This window comes from Muntiacus reevesi, chromosome 5 (genome assembly GCF_963930625.1).
Source record: "Muntiacus reevesi chromosome 5, mMunRee1.1, whole genome shotgun sequence".
NCBI lineage: Eukaryota > Metazoa > Chordata > Mammalia > Artiodactyla > Cervidae > Muntiacus > Muntiacus reevesi.
Window position 1 is genome coordinate 83,779,938 of NC_089253.1, and position 19,567 is coordinate 83,799,504.

At 40.8% G+C, this 19,567-nt stretch overlaps 1 protein-coding gene across 1 annotated transcript; it reads right to left on the reverse strand.

Annotated features, from left to right (window-relative positions):
• Window positions 1-3,691: 3,691 nt before the first annotated feature.
• On the reverse strand, window positions 3,692-16,491 carry SELE (selectin E). The gene is made up of 12 exons (XM_065936767.1): window positions 16,449-16,491; window positions 16,032-16,116; window positions 14,737-15,123; window positions 13,622-13,729; window positions 12,454-12,636; window positions 11,347-11,532; window positions 11,060-11,248; window positions 9,282-9,458; window positions 8,632-8,742; window positions 7,760-7,781; window positions 5,902-5,974; window positions 3,692-4,922 (listed from the first exon to the last, which is right to left on the reverse strand). The coding sequence occupies exons 2-11, from the start codon at window positions 16,066-16,068 to the stop codon at window positions 5,917-5,919; spliced, it is 1,458 nt and encodes a 485-aa protein (XP_065792839.1). The 5' UTR covers window positions 16,069-16,116; window positions 16,449-16,491; the 3' UTR covers window positions 3,692-4,922; window positions 5,902-5,916.
• Window positions 16,492-19,567: the final 3,076 nt, after the last annotated feature.

Here is a 19,567-nt window from a genome sequence, read left to right on the forward strand (position 1 = left end):
ATATCTCCAGCCAGGCCATCCTTGGTCCCTAGGAATGCTCCCCATTCCTAGAAAAATGCCTACTTGATATTGCCATTTACTTTCTTAATAAGCCTCTCAAATTGTACATGTACTGAATTGAACTTCTGAACTTCCACCATACCTGGTGGGTTCTTCACACAGCCTTTCCCATTTCAGTAAATTATAACCCCATCCTTCCAGTTACTTAAATCAAGGCTTTGGAGTTAACTGGGACTCCTCTCTTTTTCTCACAACTCATATCCAATATGTCACCATCTTCTGGCTTTTTCATCAAAATATTTTCAGCGTTCAATCACTTCTATTTTATTATTAATCCAAATCATCATCATCTCTCACCTATATTATTGTTGCAAAAGCCTCCCATCTGGACTCCATGTTTCTACTCTTTTCCTCTTATGGCCTGTTTTCAACAAAATTCTTTAAGTGATTCAGTAAAAATGAGTATCATTCAGGGGCCCATGCAGAAACAAAGCTGGCCCCAGATTAGTGAATTCTTCTCCCACTGAGGAGCCTTTCATGGAGGGGCCACTTACAACAGATGAACAACAAGGTTAAGAAAACAAACAAGAGAAAATGAGTATCCAGAGACTGGCAATACAGGAAGCTATTGCATCCTTGGGACTGAAAACTCAAGAACAGGACATAGTGTATCACTTAGGACTAGGACCCTGGGGAGAAGTCCCCCATCAGAAGATGTAGTAGAGGAAGGATGCAGCTGCTTCCAAAAATAGCACCAAAGAGGGAAAAGAGTGGGTAGGAAATAACCTGACCACTCTCTCTTCTCATTTTCTGGTCTCCTTTTGTGGTTGCTTAGTCATTCAGTCATGTCCAACTCTTTGCAAACCCATGGACTGTAGCCCGCCAGGCTCTTCTGTCCATGGAATTCTCCAGGCAAGAAAACTAGAGTGGGTTGCCTGTTCGTTCTCCAAGGGATCTTCCCTGACCCAGGGACTGAAACTTTATCTCCTCCATTGACAGGTGGGTTCTTTACCACTGAGCCACCAGAAAGCCCACTGCCTTCCCCCTTAATCGTACCTTATGGAACCTCAAGGATATTACCTAGTTCCTTTATTTCTAGCCATCAGCTTTCTCCTTTATTTCCATTTTATACTGCACTATTGCCAAATATATTTTGCTCCATAACTGGATATAAAATTTTTGCCTTCTGAGACAGCTCATTCCATTTGTGAAAAGCAGTCCTGCTGCTTAGGATGAGCCCAAAGCTGCTTTTGTTCATACACTTCTTTATTCGTTCACTCAATAAATATTTGTTGAGTGTCTACCATGTGTCAGGAATAGGCCAGCTTCTAAGATTATAGCAATGAATAAGGTAATAAGTTCCTACTCCTAAGAAGCATAGAATCTAGTGGGGAAGACAGATATTAAACAAATAATTATTTAATAACAGTCAAAGAAAAGAAGAAGAATATGGGCTATGAGAGCATTAAAGAGGGGACCTGGTCTAGGGAGTCAATTGTCATGAAGGGAAATTTAAGCAGGGAACCTGAAAGATGAGTAGGAATCAGGGACGCAGAGTAAGGGGTTTCTAGATGGGGAGAGGGAATAACTGCAGACAGAAGCTAGTGTCTCCAAAGCAGGCAGAAAAAGTTCTCCATTGTGGATGGAGTACAATTCCTGAAGTGCTGGTGTGAAATGTGTTTGGGAGGTGAGGAAAGACTAGATTTGTGTGCTTGTTGTGTCAATGACTCGGAACCATAGTACATCCTAACAGTCAACTGAGAACCTAGAAGCTAATGAGTTTGTGGGGATTTTATCATGTAATCCAGGGGTGGTAATAAAGACCCATTCTGAGGACTCTCAGTGGGAATCAGTTGATGAAAGCTATTAGAATAGCTATTGATAGGATTTTGCACTATTGGGAGATCAAGGAAAACAAAACATCTCCTTGATTTTAGACTTTAACCTTATAAACCAACAGCATGACTACATATGTGCATAACTAAAGAGAGAAATATTTTAATTTCTCTTGGCTTAGAATCTTTTGGGAGAGGGCAGTTAAAGTTTTAAGGTAGAAACTATATTTTTTACAACTGAAAGAGGGCCATGAGCTCTTCCTGCTTAGGTAGATTTTTGTTTGCTTTCATTAAACTTCTTTTCTAATCTTTTGATCGGCTGAAACCAAGAATTGTTCCACTTTGCACTACTCTGTGCACTATACTGGTCTATGTCCGTTTGCCTTGGGTATCTTCTAAATGCATTTAATTTGCTCACTTTTCTCTTTGGGGGAACCAGGGAAAGCTAATATTCCTGCTTCCTCTGCATTTCTAGCTGATGTCTCAAATGTGTACCTATTTCAGTCCTACATGAAAACATCCCTAATTAGCAGGATCTATACTTGTTTTTCCCCTTTTCTTTAATTTTATCTTAAGTAGTACTTTGAGCTAAGAAGAAGTATAAAATCAAAGTGAAAAAAACTTTAGCCTGTAACAATGTTATAGCCACAATTTTTTTTTTTTAAGTCTGGCTAACCAAGCCAAACATTAAACCCTGTTTTCTTAGGAATTTCAGATATTCCAATTCTTTGATAACAATGAGATTCACAAGGTGGTTTTTAGCTTGGTACACACAAGGCATTTTGTGTTGACACTATTTCAGCAAAGAGAAGGCACATGTTCTGTGTAGGAAAAACTACTGTCTCTAACGCTGGAGAATAACTGAATCTGGAGGATAAACCAAGATGAATTGGTTGACTTGAGCAACCTAGAATTGAGGCTAGCATGATGCACAGACTCCAGGAGTTTTTGTTTCATTGCGTTTAATGATTGTTTTTAGATTATTAATATTTTTCCAACAACTGTACAATATTGATGCAAAAACCCATATGTATACTATTTCATACACACGAGGGTGGTGATAATCAAAACGACAGGCAATAACAAGTATTGAAAGGAATGTGGAGAAATAGGAACCTTCATCTGTTGCAGGTGGGATTGTGAAAGGGTGCTGCCCTTTTGGGAAACAATTTGGCAATTCCACAAAATGTGAAGCATGAAGTTACCATGTGACCCAACAATTCTACGTCTGGGTATATGACCAAGAGAACTGAAAACATAAGTCCACTCCAAAGCTTGGGCATGAATGTTCATAGCAGTGTTAGTCACAATAGTCAAGAAGCAGAAATAACCCAAATGTCCATCATTTGATGAATGGAAAAAGAACATGAGGCATATTCCAACCATAGAATATAATTCAGTAATGAAAAGGAATGGAGTACAGATACGTGGTAAAAAAAAAAAACAAAAAGGTTGAACCTTGAAAACATTATGCCAAACAAAAGATGCTAGACATAACAGGCCACATATAGTAGGATGATTCTGTTTTTATGAAATGTCTGGAAAGGTAAATTTATAGAAGGAAAAATTAGGTAAGTAGTTATCAGGGGCTGGGAAATATGGAGAGTGACTACTATTGAGTCCTGGGTTTCTTTTGGGGGGTGATAAAATGTTCCAGAGTTAGATAGTAGTGATGGTCACAGGATCTCGTGAATATACCGAAATCCCTTGAATTTTATATTTAAAAACAGTGAATTTTATGGTATGTGAGTTTTACCTAAGTAAAATAGATTTTTAAGAGTCATTACACAGGATAAATATAAACATGTTTATTATCAAACTTTACATGTTTGTAAAGTTGTGTACAATAAGTTAATTACAATAATTATTAAGTATAATATTTGCATATTTGTTAAGTACAATATTTGTGATTGTAGACATTTGTTGTTTAGTCACTAAGTTGTGTCCGACTGTTTTACAACCCCATGGACTATAGCCCACCAGGCTTATCTATCCATGGGATTCTCCACACAAGAATTCTGGAGTGGGTTGCCATTTGTTTTTCCAGGGGATCTTCCTATCTCAGGGATTGAACCCACATCTCCTGCTTGGGAGATGGATTCTTTGCCACTGAGCCACCTGGTAAGCCCAGGTATGATATAAGCTTAATAAATACATACTTAAAACATTTAAAATCATAACTTAAAATACTTGTACTGAATTAAGACTTATGGCATTTATACTATATTCAATGCAAGCAAAAAGAATGCAACCTCTAAAAGCACTTTAGTTCTTAGTCGTTCAGTCGTGTCCTACTCTGTGACCCCATGGACTGTAGCCCACCAGGCTCCTCTGTCCATGGGATTTCCCAGGCAAGAATACTGGAGTGGGTTGCCATTTCCTTTTCCAGGGAATCTTCCCTACAAAGGTATTGAACCCACATCTCTTGCATCTCCTGCAGTGGCAGGCAGATTCTTTATCACTGTGCCACCTGGGAAGGTAAAAACACTTTAAAAAACACTGAATCCCACAGGGATCAAAGTGATTGAGACTGTACTTGCTGTGCTAAATAGAATTTCCACTATTAACAACTTTTCACATGTCATCACCCCGTGGCATTAAACTTTTGTCATTTCCCCCCAAGTCTATTAACAGAATATCTATGACCAGTTTCCTCTACATTCTTGACAATTATTATTCATCCCCATGATAGCAACTACAGAGTCAGCAGCTGAAACACCATGAGGGACAAAAGAAAGAAACAGTGCCACTAAATATTGTATTACCCCACAAGATTTCAAAGTGAGTGAAGGGTGAGTTAGGAAAGGAATTCTGAGATTCTAGAGCCTTAGTCTCTTTGCTTTTGCATGGAGAAGAATATCCTTTCCTTCCAGTAGCCAGCACTGGAAAGGAGAGAATTGAGTCTTTTTTGGTGGCAGACTGGACTTGCTCGTTGGATTTTGTCCACTGAAGTCCTCATGGGTACCATGGCCCCACCTGTAAATGTAGCCAGTGGATGCAGTAGGAGAGAGGAGCTGGAGACCCAAGCAGACCTCTGTCTCTGCCATCTTCAGGGTATTGCTCTCATTCCCTAATTTGCTTGTGCTCCTGCAATGAGAGTGCATGACATCAGGATCCTTAATATTTTGCATACTCACAGCAACAGCAAAATTCCCCTTCTAGCACAGACAACTGTGTGTACTCTCACAAGGCTGGTCCAAATATGAACAGCAAATATGAACACTATCCTATTCAGTTGGGATAGTGAAACTATTCTGTACAATACTGTAATGATGGATACATGTCATTATATATTTGTCAAAACCCATAGAATATACAGAACCAGGACTGAACCCTAATGTAAACTGTGGGATTTACTTAATAATGATGTATCAAAACTGGCCCATCAATTTTAACAAAATACCATACTAATGTAAGATGTCAATAATAGAGGAAATCAGAGGGTATGAGGGAGGTGTGTTGGAACTCTGTTCTTTCTACTGATTTTTTCTGTAAACCTAAAACTGCATACATAAAAATGTCTATTAATTAAAAAAAAAAATCTATTCAGACGTGACTTGAACCTTTCAAATTCTCACAAAGCAAAGCAGAGTGTTTTTAAGAATACAGATTTTAGAGCCAGACTACCTGAGTATGATTCCTGACTATATAACTTAATAGTTTTGAGATGTTAGGCATTACTCAACTTCCCTGTGCCTCATTTTCTTCATATATATATAATAATAGATACAATAGCCCTTATCTCATAGAATCCCTAGCTTAGAGCAGTTCCTAGAACATAGTAAGTGCCATAGAATGGTTAACTATCATTATTATTATTAATTTTCATAAATGAAATGACTCAATGAAGGCAAGATTCTTGTTCCTTTCCTCTCCTACAAAAAGAAAGAAAGAAAGAAAGTGTGCCAAATGTGTTGATGTTGTTATTTTATATTATTTCCATAAAATAACACCAAGGTGGTGATTTCCCCCCTAGAAACTAGCAGGTTTGGAGGGTTCAAAGAACAATAGAATATGTGGGGAACATGTCTTTTTTTCAAAACCATATGTGATTTTCAAATCTTACCTGATTCCTTTGGACTTAAATTAACTCGGAAGGTGCTGGGTAGCCTCCATCTGATTTCAGGCTTGAGCAGCTGCTGTGGAACACATGAGACACCAAGGTAAAGCACTGGTTTCCAACATGAAGAGAAAAATGTGTAAAATGTTCAATGGCATGCTTTACATTTAGGTTGGTACAAAAGTATTTGTAGTTTCGCACTGTGAATTTTAAATCATAACTAGGCTCAAACACATCATTAACAATCAAAATAAGAACCATTACAATCAACATGTTTTTGCCAATGAGAAATAAGTTGCTCTATTCCTGTAGCATAAAAATTTGTGCTTTGGTATTCAGTGAACTCTTGGCAAGGATTTTCTGCCTCAGGCTGGCTGTAGAAGCGTTTTCCCTGCAAAAAGTTGTAAAGCTGCTTAATGAAGTGCTAGTTGGTTGGCAAGAGGTCAGATGAATATGGTGAATGAGGCAAAATTTCATAGCCCAATTTGTTCAACTTTTGAAGCATTGGTTGTGCAACATGTGGTCCAGCATTGTGGAGAAAACTGGGCCCGTTCTGTTGACTAATGCTGACTGCAGGCATTGCAGTTTTCGGTGCATCTCATCAGTTTGCTGAGTACACTTCTCAGATGTAATGGTTTCACTGGGATTCAAAAAGTTGTAGTGGATCAGACAGGCAGCAGACCACCAAACAGTGACCATGACCTTTTTTTGTGCAAGTTTGGCTTTGGGAAATGCTTTGGAGCTTCTTCCTCGGTCCAGCCACTGAGCTGGTTATCATATAAAATCCACTTTTCATCGCATGTCACAATCTGATTGAGAAATGGTTTGTTGTTGAGTAGAATAAGAGAAGACAACAGTTCAAAACGATAATTTTTTTAAAATTTGCGGTCAGCTCACTTATTGAGCCTTGTCACCTTCCCAACTTGCTTCAAATGCCGAACAACCATAGAATGGTCGACATTGAGTTCCTTGGCAGCTTCTCACGTAGTTAGTTGTTAGAGCATCAGCTTTGGTGATACTTTCAGTCTGTCATTGTCAACTTCTGATGGCCGGCCACTGTGCTCCTCATCTTCAAGGCTGCCTTCTTTGCAAAACGTCTTGAACCACCACTGCACTGTATGTTTATTAGCAGTTCCTGGGCCAAATGTGTTGATGTTGCAAGTTGTCTCTGCTGCTTTACAATCCATTTTGAACTCGAGTAAAAAAATCGCTTTGAGTTTTGCCTAACATCATTTCTGTAGTCCAAAATAGCAAGCTTGATGCATGAAGCAGGGCACTCAAAGCTGGTGCTCTGAGTAGGGGGATTCAGGATGGGGGGACACATGTGCACCTGTGGGTGATTCATGTTGATGTATGGCAAAAACCACCACAATATTGCAAAGAAATTATCCTCTAATTAAAATAAATTAATTAATTTTAAGAAAAGAGCAAATAGGAACAGAGTAGGAAATTATTGCTCTTCATTATAAATAAATAAATAAACAGCAAGTAATGCCATTAGCGGGGCTTTCCTAGGGGGCACTAGTGGTAAAGAACCTGTCTGTCAATGCAGGAGACATAAGAGATTCAGGTTCGATCCCTGGGTTGGAAATATCCCCTCCAGTATTTTTGCCTGGAGAATCCCAAGGACAGAGGAGCCTGGTGGACTACTGTCCATAGGGTTCCAAAGAGTCAGACACAACTGTAGCGACTTAGCACACACAATGTCATTAGCAAAAACACATAAAGTGAGCAATGTGCATTAAAATAATGTATAACATAACCACATTTATTTAAGAATGTATTCCAATATCAAACAGCAAATTTCAACAGTGCAAAACCGTAATTACTTTTGCACCAACCTAAATTCAAGAATGCAGCTTACCTGGTAGGAGAAAATTTTTTTGCTGCAAGAGAAAGAGAACTATTAATTGGGCTAAATGAATTTCAAGGACATTTTAAATCCTGAAACAATATGACTCTATTTATCAGGGATAGCAAACTCAAGGCCTTCAAGGCCCCTATAATTATCAGAACACAAGCATATCAGACAACAGGGCAGGGTGAATGCAAAGTGCACATTCATGCAAAGGGCATGGCAGCTTCCTAAGGCAAGCAGATAGCCCATAGGCTCCACCTGCCAAGTTTGTCCGTCTTCCAGTTGGTCATGAGAAATCTCAAATCTGATTTGACATGAAATTTCCTATTTTGTAAGTGTCAGAATTTAGTTCAAAACAATTTAAAGACTCTGTAGGCCAAACAGATCAGGAGTGTGGCTAGATGTGTCTGCATATTCTTTGTGTGTGCTTAGTCGATCCATCGTGTCCAACTCTTTGTGACCCTGTAGCCCACCAGGCTCCTCTATCTATGATTTTTTCCTGGCAAGAATACTGCATATTTCCTGAGATGCTCCCAAATTTAAGCCTGTATTCCAAATACAGTTTTTGGAAACATTTTCTTCATTTTCCCAGGGCCACTAATTATGGCAGCCTCCGTGTAGCAACTCCTCAGACCATAGCATTCAAAGTGAATAGCATCCCCTGGAGTTGTACAATGTTAACCTACTAACATTTGTATTAAAACTCTTTTCCTAAGATTTCTGCTTATTTATCCTGCAGTTTATTCATGTTTATCATTAAATGACTAGTGATTTGCTTCTAATTACTTTTTAAATCTGTGAGAGACAACATGACTCATCAATGAGAAAAAAATTTTTTTTCCAAAACCTTTTCGGAGTACATTCATAAATGCCCTCACCTTTCTTCCGAAGGCGTTTCAGAAGCCAGAAGAGAAAGGATGGTATTGTCACAAGGGAAACTCCAGCAGTAGAAAGTCCAACTGCCAAGGGAGTTTGGGACACAGTGGGAGCTAAGGAAACAGAGGGTGAACTGTCATGAGAAGGAATTAAATTTAAATCTTCCCATTCTGTCCATTTGCCCTTTTCTTTGTACACTGGTTATAATGTGCAAAGGAGAAGAGTCATCTAGTCCAATACATGAGGCAGAGACATGGGACTAAAGGCCTTTGAGATCAGACCAAACCTCTTTGTGAGCTTACCTCCCAAAACAGTCAGGCAGAGCTCTAACTTGCCAAGCTTTTACAGCACACTTTGGTTAACCTCGGTCTCTCTTTCTCTTTTTCACTCATTTTCCTTTCCCTTCCCACTTTTCCCACTAGCTCTCCTTTCTCCAATTGTCAAAATTCTGACAACACGTCACTCCTGTTTTCTCTCTTCCCTATAAAATGAAATATCCATCCATTAAATGTTAACCTGGGTAACCTTTCTGACCTTCCTGGTTTGTATATACCGGATAGTTCATTATTGTAGCCAGATAGCTTCCTTTCTTAGCTCCCATTCTTCTCTCTGATTCCCCCGCCCCAGACAACCAGCATCACTCGTGCTTCACCTTCGCAGGTTGGCAGCATCCCAGACCAGTGTCCTGTGGCACCGCAGGTCAGCACTACAGAGCCGTTGAGCGTCCATCTTTCAGGACATGCAAACGTACACTCAGTGCCAAGCACAGGCTCCCCACTGCAGTTCATGCTGAGCTTTCCAGAAACGTCCAAACGTGAACATCGTACCACTGAAAATGATAGGATACGGGTAGCAATTAAGAAAAATCTACTGGAAGACTTCTAAAACTGACAAAGTCACAGTCTAAGTACTACATAGTTTTCAGTATGGATGAAATTAGAATTGAGTCCTTTGGGGGCAATCTGCAAAGCAGATAAATTTTATGTGGCCCAATGTGCCTCTTCATTGGGCTTCCCTAGTGACTCAATTGGTATAGAAACTGCCCTCAGTGCAGGAGACCCAAGTTCGATCCTCAGGTCAGGAAGATTCCCTGGAGAAGGAAAAGGCAACCCACTCCAGTACTCTTGCCTGGAGAATTCCATGGACAGAGGAGCAGGGCAGGCTGCAGTCCATGGGATTGCAAAGAGTTGGACACGACTGTGCCTCTTCATTAGTTCCCAGACAAATGGGAAGATAGCTGTGTTTTCTTTGAATTCCAGTCCCTCTGTTGACAGTGGTACTAGACAGCCTTTTACAGGATCAATGGCTCCTGTTCTCACATGTGATGAAGTTAGGGTCAGGAGAAAGATTTTAGGTAGTCAGGGAGCAACTTATGAGTCTTGAGTACTTAGAGATGAGGCCAAAAAGAAAGGAAGATAAGCAGGCAGCCACATCAAGTTTATCTGCTTTACAGTTTGGTTTTTGTCTTGTGGTTTTCTGCCACTAGAAATAACTCTGTGCTGTATTTGGCTACAAAAATGTTAGCACCTGATAGTGAAACCTGCTTGTTTTCAACACCCTTGCTCTTGCTTTATTAAACTAAATTTTAGTGCTTATGTATGTTTTAAGGGTGTCTCTAACTGAGACCATACTAGAAACATTTTCATCACTGCTAGTTATGAGCAATTTCAGAAGAAGGGCATGACAAGAGTTTTAGAGTCAGATCATAAGGAGAAGTGGGTGGCAGAGGATGAGTTGGTTAGATAGCATCACCAACTCAATGGACATGAATTTGAGCAAACTCCGGGAAATAGTGAAGGACAGGGAAGCCTGGAGTGCTGCACTCCATGGGGTCTCAAAGAGTCAGACACGACTTAGCAACTGAACAGCAGCAGCAACAACATGTTCTCATAATTCTATTTTGTAAATTTTCTAATGCGATTTCCCTTTAGGTTAAGATTTCTGCTTACTTGATGCCAATGTTTATAAAGTTATGTATATTTACATATTTGAGTGTGTGCTCAGTTGTGTCAGACTCTTTGCGATCCTATGGACTGTAGCCCCCTGGTGACTCAGCAACAAAGAATCCACCTGCCAGTGCCTGAGTCCAGGAGATGTGGGTCCAATCCCTGGGTTGGGAAGATCCCCAGGAGGAGGGCAACCCACCCCAGTATTATTGCCTGGGAAATATGGACAGAAGAGCATGGCGGGCTATAGTCCATGGGGTTGCAAATTTAGCCCAGGACAATGAAGAAGCCAGCAAAGCATCCACTCTTATTCCACACAGTCCTTTCCCTGGACAAGCATCAGCTCCTTTATATGAATCTCAAAAACAAAATGATTGTTGCCCGTCAGATCTGATTATTATAGTTAAGGTAGGCATCTGGTTTCATTTTAAGTGCCCACGTTTGCAGACTGCTGTTCTTTGAGAAAGGAGACTCTCAGGCTTACCTTCACAAACCGGGACCTGCTGTGTCCATTGTCCCTGGGCAGTGCATTCAACCTGGGGTGGCCCCTGCAACACGAAGCCCTCTGCACAAGCGAAGCGGCAGGATGACTTGAAAGCAAACTCTCCAACCGAGGAGTGGCTGCAGTTCACAGTGCCGTTCTGAGGATGGCTGATGGCTGTACAGGTCACAGCTGCAACACATGTCCCCGTTTATATTAGCAAGTCAGGCTTGCCCATTTGGAGAAAAGGTTGAGATGTTACAGTAAATCTTGATGTGGAACCACCTTACCTTTACATATTGGCTGCTTGTTGTCCCAAATCCCAGAGGAGGTACACTGTAGGTGCTGGGGTCCAGTGAGTTTATATCCTTCCTGACACTCAAACGTACAGGTGGTGTTCCAGGGGAGGCTTCCATGGTTTTGGGAACAGTTTACAACTCCGTTGTCCGGATTTGACAAAGCATCACACTTAACCACTAGGGATTTGAAAAAACACCATGATATTTTACAGAGGAGTGAGATATTCACTTCTTATTGAACTTGAGTTTATAACACAGTAAGGAAACTACCTCCAGAGGGTAGAACTCAAAGTCCGAGGTTAACTTCTGGGGACAAGCACACCCACAATAAAGTTGTTATGGTTTTTCCTTGATATTTTTATTCTCTCTGATTGACTTTGACTATGCTAAGTGGTTCCTGATCATTTTATCTGGCTTATTTTACAAAAGGCAAAAACAAAGAAAAATAGCAGATTCTAGATCAGGATTTATGACTAGTTGTGATTAAAAAAAACAAATCCCAGCATGCACAGAACATTCATTTATTTTAGCCCATCAGGACCTGGAGGATGGAGAAGGAAATGGCAACCCACTCCAGTATCTTTGCCTGGGAAATCCCACAGACAGAGAAGCTACAGTCCATGGGGTCACAAAAGAGTCGGACATGACTTGGCACCTGAACAATAAGACCTGGAGGAAAGAGTTTTTCTGTCTTTGGCCCAGAAAGATAAGACAGAGAGAAAAGGATATATTGAGGTTGCTTGGTTATCATGATCTTCCATGGTCCAGTTGCATGGATGAAATTAAACAGAGAAAGGAGAGAGGAAGTCATTCAGATTTTGAGAGGGCAGTTCCACAGTTCTGTGTTCCCTTACATATCACGAGAGCCTCAGAAACACTCATGTCAAATACAGGATCAAAACCTTTCTCAAGGCCAGCTGATACCATATTGGCCCTATCTACGCTGGCTGAGAGAACAAGTTGAATTAGAACTTGTTTAATTAGAACGAGTTTAGAAGGAACTTTCCCTGAAGTGCTGAAAATGGCATGAGTTGGATAAAAATCAAGGGGATGAGAGACGGATTGGAGAATGTTCTGTGCTTTCTGAGAGAGACTTACCATTGCAGGTTGGGAGAGGAGCGCTCCATTCTCCAGAGGACGTGCACCGCGTGGCCTCCGTGCTGCTTGGGAGGTAGCCCTCTGCACAGCTGACGGAGCAGGAAGAGTTGTAGCTGAATTTCCCCAAAGGGTTGCAAACCAGATGTCCATGCTCAGGATGTTTCTGTGCCTGACAGGTCACAACTGAAAAAGGAAAACAAATCAGTTCTGCGCCTCTCTCACCCTGTCGCACGTGGGAAGAACCCTAGAAACCAGAACTATCAGTCAGTCAGTTCAGTCGCTCAGTCGTGTCCGACTCTTTGTGACCCCATGAACCGCAGCATGCCAGGCCTCCCTGTCCATCACCAACTCCCGAAGTCCACCCAAACCCATGTCCATTTTGTTGGTGATGCCTTCCAGCCATCTCATCCTCCATCATCCCCTTCTCCTCCTGCCCTCAATCTTTCCCAGCATCAGTGTATTTTCAAATGAGTCAGCTCTATGCATCAGGTGGCCAAAGTATTGGAGCTTCAGATTCAGCATCAGTCCTACCAATGATCACCCAGGACTGATCTCCTTTGGGATGGACTGGTTGGATCTCCTTGCAGTCCAAGGGACTCTACTATTTATCAAATGTCAGGCACCAGGCTTCCCAGGTGGCACTAGTGGTAAAGAACCTGCCTGCCAATGCAGGAGACAAAAGAGACTTGGGTTCGATCCCCGGGTTGGGAAGATCCCCTGGAGGAAGGCACAGCAACCCATTCCAGTATTCTTGCCTGGAGAATCCCATGGACAGAGGAGCCTGGTGGGCTACAGTTCCTGGAGTCGCAGTGAGTCGTACATGACTGAAGCGACTTAGCAAAGGACAGGCACTATGAAAATGTCGTGTCTGCATTTGTTCACATCATCCAAACCACAAGCCTATGAAGTTGGTACTCTATCGTCCTTGTTTTACAGTGAGAACTAGGACTTGAGAGTTTACCTCTGTTGTCAAGGTGCTGTAACTACTAAGTGGTAGATCTGGGATTCAAACACAGGAGGGTCTGATTTCACAGCTTCAGCTCTTAACCTCCTTCTGACTCTATATGCTCCAGGGAAGGGAAAGCATGCAGACCTGACACCAAAACCAGCCAGGACATAAAATGCTCCTACAACCTCGGGCAAAGGAAAAGTTGAGACCAAGCCTTACCTTGCTCACATTTGAGGCCCTTGAAGCCAGGGTGGCACTGGCAAGTGTAGTTGTTGATGGTCTCTACACATTCACCGTGGCTGCTGCAGGGTGTGGGGGTACAGGCAGCTGTGGAAAAGACAATCCGTGATGACTATTGTTATTATACTTCAGCTGAGTTTCTTTGAATTTAGGATCAAAGATGTGTAACAGGGATGTCACCAATGATACAGAGTGTCAGAGAGTTTAACGGAGGTGCTTGATGAAATGCCCAAGCTGAGTTTTAAGCTCAAAAATTTCAAACCCTGATGTTAATATCAGAGGTAGAGCTGTAACTGGCACCCAAAATAGAAAATTCATTTTATCACAAATTTAAAGAGAATTCTCCTACTGCAAATAAATAACAAGTAACTAAAAAGTATATTACACGTGTGCATACACACTGTATTAAGTATGTGGTGGTTTAGTTGCTAACTCATGTCTGACTCTTTGCGACTCCATGGACTGTAGCCTGCCAGGCTCCTCTGTCCATGGGATTCTCTAGGCAGGAATACTCGAGTGGGCTGCTATCTCCTCCTCCAGGGGATCTTCTGCACCCAGGGATTGAACCTGAGTCTCCTACATTGCAGGTGGTTTCTTTACCAACTGAGTCACTGGAGAAGCCTATATTTATGTATACATATATGCATGTATGTAGGTCTATACTTATATATGGCTTCCCTGGTGGCTTAGTAGGTAAAGAATCTGCCTGCAATGCAGGAGGCTCAGGTTCAACCCCTGGATGGGGAAGACCCCCAGAGAAGGAAATGGCAACCCACTCCAGTATTCTTGTATGGGAAATCCCATGAACAGAGAAGCCTCGTGGGCTACAATCCATGGGGTCACAAGAGTCAGACACGACTTAGCAACTAAATCACCACCATACATAAACACATACATTCTTAACTACATTCACACAAAGAAGCAAAAAGAGGCAAATTTCAGCTGTTTAAATATTTCAAATAGATTGTTTGAAAACTGTATCTTTTTAGAACATAAAATCCACACAATAAAGACCAGATTTTGTATACAGTCAACAATCTGTCAAGATGCTGACACACAACATCTCCCTCCCACAGCTGCCGCAGACTCCTTACCTTTATAACACAAGGCGAGCTTCCTTTTGGTGCATCTCTCATCATTCCACTTGCCTGAGTCCTTTTCTCTCTTAATGTAGATCTCTACACAGTCCTCATCACTTTGCTTATTGTTTGGTTCACCTGGAGCCCAGTTTGTGGCTTCTTTGGTCAAAGACTTATTGGTCCCTATCCAGGTCCATATATCGTTGATCTTTCTGATTCCAATCCAGTAGTAACTTGGTGAATGGCTGAATGTGGAGTTCAGGTATTTAATCTCTTCCTGGTTTTGAATTGCAACTAAAGCTGTGTAAGTTTTCTGGCAATACTCTCTGGCCTCCTCAAAAGTCATGTTTTTCTTGGATGCATGGTAAGACCAGGTTCTACTTTCTTTAAACAGGAGAAGCACTAAGGGGGGAAACATGAAAGGAATGGGAAAGTTTAGCCCTGCTGTGGTTTGACTCTGTTAGCTGAATCTTTTGTTGTCGTGTTTTTTGCTTCTAGTGGCCATGGTGTGCGTGCCTGCTCAGTCGCTTCAGTCATGTCTGACTCTTTGCGGCCCCGTGGACCGTAGCCTGCCAGTCTCCTCTGTCCATGAAATTCTCCAGGCAAGAATACTGGAGTGGCTTGCCATGTGCTTCTCCAGGGGGGTCTTTCTGACCCAGGGATTGAACCCAGGTCTCCTGCAGCTTCCACATTGCAGGTGGATTCTTTACTGCTGAGCCACCAGAGAAGCCCCCTGAAAGCCCCCAAAGGATGCTCCTTTGGGATGATTCAATTTTTTTTCCAAAGTAAGAATTTTTTGGAAAATTTTTTTCCAAAGTAAGAATGGGCACGAATGGAGAAACTACCATTTACTGTGTTTCTCTCTTGTAATTGACCTTCCACTTAGTAAACTACCATTTACTGTGTTTCTCTTTTGTAATTGACCTTCCACTTCCAATTCACCCACTATAACCTATCAATACACCTACCTAATAGTAGAATAAAAATCAGAATAACTAAGCTTTTTTGAGCACTAAATATGCACCACCAAGCACTGTCTGAGGCACTTTACATGAACCATGATACTGAACCCTCCAAAGGCCTCTGGGAAATAGATTATTTATGATCATTCTTTATACCTAAGGGAGCTGAGACACAAAGAGGTAAACGGCTCCTAGCCCAGGGCACAACACATTATGAGGAGGAGCCCAGGATGCTGCTAAACAACCTACATTACACTTGGCAGCCGCCTACAGGAAAACTTATCTGGTCCAAAATGCCAGTAGTGCTAAGGATAAGAAATGTTAGTCTATTAACTGACATTGACTTACCGAAAGTGAGAGCAGAGAGATACTGTGAAGCAATCATGACTTCAAGAGTTCTTTTGATCCAAAGATTAGACTTGAAAATGCTTTTCTGGGGGGGAAAGTACAAAATTAATTATAGGATGAACTCCCAGGTTACCAGATACCCAGATCATTCTACAATGATGTGTAGAGCGGCATCATAAGATGTTTAAAGGATTATAATCTTTTGCCACAAGGTTTATTTCAAAGAAGTTCGCCCAAAGGAATAAATACAGAAGTTAAGATTTTCATCATTTCAGTCAAAAAGAAAAGCCAGGTTTAAGTAGTCTGAATACAATAAGAGCTTGCACAGATCTGTGGAGGGCTTTCTGCAAATCTGTTCATATTCATGATCTGTGCTTCATGGTCAAGACTGTTCTTGTGAAGATTTCTTGCACTTACTGTTTGGTGAAGTGGTCGTTTCAGTATCAGATTCCTCCCGTGTTGCTGCTGCTTCTCTTTTGTGCCACTCCTGCAGGTTTGATGTGAGGTCTGCCAAGAACAGTGGAGCCCTGCTCCTGCTGGAACCATCCTTTATAGGATAGGGTGCTTCCTGTGAGTAATACAGATATGTCCAAACCCATAAAGAGGAATTCCCAGCAATTCCACAGTGCTAAAAATGACAGTGATGTCAAAATGAAGTCTCCTTTTTATTTTAGATGAATTCTATTAATATGACACAGATGCACAGTTTAAATTCTATTAACATAAAATCTATGTCTTTAGAAAGTTTTAAAACGTGGCTCATTAGCGATCCCTTTCCTGAAATTGTGGTAGTAATCAGAATTTTATCAACTGAAGTGAACTAAGAATAGTGTTGTCATCTATAGGCTATTACTCTTGATTTTCTTACTGCATACCATCACTCACTTTTTTTCTCTTTCTCACCTGCCAACTCAACTCATTTTAAGGTACACCGTCTCACAGAGGTAATGTTAATCACAAAATAAATGTTAATCCTCAGATTCTATGCATAGGTTTGACTAAATTACCAGAAATAGTATCTCCCACTTGCATGTCTGAAATAATTCCTTATTTCTTAAATATAAGAAAAATGAGAAACAGACTTAGATATTCCAGCTAGAAGGTGTTCGTGATTTGTTCAGTGAGAAAATAAAGATGAAAACTATACATATTTGTATTTAATTGAACAAAATTTGGTTTTAAAAAAATTTAAATGTGAATTGCAAAAAAAAAAAATTTTTTTTAAATGTATCAAAATGTCAACAGTAGATTTCTACAGGGCAGGATTTAGGGGTTATTTTTATAAGTTTTGTGATTATTTTCAGCATTTTCCAGTTTTTGCAATGACCCTCTATAGCTTTTATAGTAAAATGAACACAGTTTAAAAAATTCTGTGTCAAATATAACTATATATATAGTTATCACCTTCATGTATGTATATATAATATCACTGATTCCTACTCTTTATATTGGCATTTCTTTTGGGGGATTACATACAATATAATCACCATTTCCCATCTCTGCATCCCATCTAATTCAAATGGTAGAGACAGTAAATGGGAATCTTTTAATTTCCATATTCTGTAGAGATCAAGTAAAGCTAAATTCTACAGTTACAGCTTTTAAAAATAGGACACCTAACAATGTACTCTCAGCAGACATGAAGTAGTAGTGAGGGGGTTGAGGGGGACATAACAGGTTTATTTTTCTCCTTACTTGTTAGCGCCCTGGTTCTTTCTGTGTACATAAAGACCTAAACCAAATAGGAAAAGAGAAGAAAAATTCCAATAAATACAAGTGACTTAAAAAGTAAATGAATAACCCAGTTAGCTAATTTAACGCCTAAATATGCCCAACTTTTAACAGAGAATATATACCATCCACCCTCCCACTGTCCTATGTTTTCCAGATGTAAGCATTATTTTAACTTTTTATCAAACTTTACTTTTGTAAATGTGGTTGTTGTTGCTCAGTAAATGTGGAAAGTAATCAGTCACAAGTGTTTGCTTAGATTTTAGAGAAAGATGTGAAGCTGGGTTAATATTAATATTATTAATCTATATGTATGTTAATTTTAATAAGTTGTGAACACATGATTTGTCATTTTAAAATGTGTACTGTAGGCAGATCTTTATCTGACACAATAATAAAGTACCTAATAATTATTTTGAAAATAGAAATTAGTCATAACAGCCTGAGATAACTACATTTACTATAATGATTTTTCATAACTAAATTAAGTTTATCTTTTTCCTTTCTCATTAGTTCACAAATATCTAAAAATACCTCCAATGGTGGTACAGTCCCTATTTCATTTACTATATATGTCCTGGACTCCCCAGTTATCGTCTGTAGCATGTATGGATCCTTCACCATGGGACAGGCCCTGTTCTGCTTTTTACATATTCATCTACATAATTATTTAATTCTTACAATAGCCTATGCAATAGGCACTCTTATGATCCCCATAATACAGATGAGGAAATTGAGGAACCAAGGATTTTATGGGTCTCAACTAAAAGCACAGAGTTAAGGAGCTGAAACCTGGGCAGTCAGTCTTCAGAGCCAGCTTCGTTAACTGCTATATTCCAGTCTGTGGTTTCTCGTGTTATTTTGCCCCATGACGAGCCTCCCTATTCTTCCCAAGTCTCCAGTCTTCCCTTTGCCTTCTTCTTCCCAAGCCTCCAATCTCTTTCTTCTTCCCAAGAGCAGTGTGATAGCCCCCGCTCTCCCTCAGAGTGGCTGTGTCCTGGGTTCGGAGACATGAAGGCAAGAAGTGAACTAGGGAGCAGTGAGCAGTAGACAGAAGATACAGAGAAAGTAGACTCTAGGCTCTCAGCTGTGGGGGTAAAGTGGATGAAGAAACAAGCAAGGCAGGCTGAGCTACACCAGGAAAAGTTTCGATCCCTGTGTCACACTTTCCAGTAGATCCTGATTTTAAAGCAGATTCTCTCTATGGCTAAAGGGTGCAGGGACGTACCCCAATACCAAACAAGAGGGATATGAAAAATAAGGAATAGAAGTGATTGTGAGTAAAGGTAACTTATTGTTATTGTTATTACCACCAGAAGTATAATATTCCAAACTCACTCACCCTTACAGTTATCCTGCATTCTCCCAAAATATTTTCCACTTGCCTGTCATCTGAGGTTGGGACCACAAATCAAGTACCTGGCCACAAAGAGTGGGGGGCTTTCTCCTGGCTGTAGAGTTGCTGAAAGAGGCCGTAGACAGACCTCATTCGCCTCTCACAGAGAGATGCCAGCACTATGAGGGCCAGGAGTGGGTTGACAGCTGGACTATAGCTTCTTCACCTGCTTTTTTTGTATCAGAATCTGATGAGGGGCACCCTCACTTGGAGGATCGAAGAATGAGTTGAAGAGGAAGTCAGGTGAGCACTGAATAGCTGGGGGTGTTGAATATTATTTCCCCTTCCCCAAATGGACCTAATGCCCCCACATAGCAGGCTGATTAGAGGTGCCTCAAGGCCACATGGAATCTCCCAAGCTCAGAAGATGCAGCTGGTTATCCCTAGATAGCTCCATTTTCAACTCTGG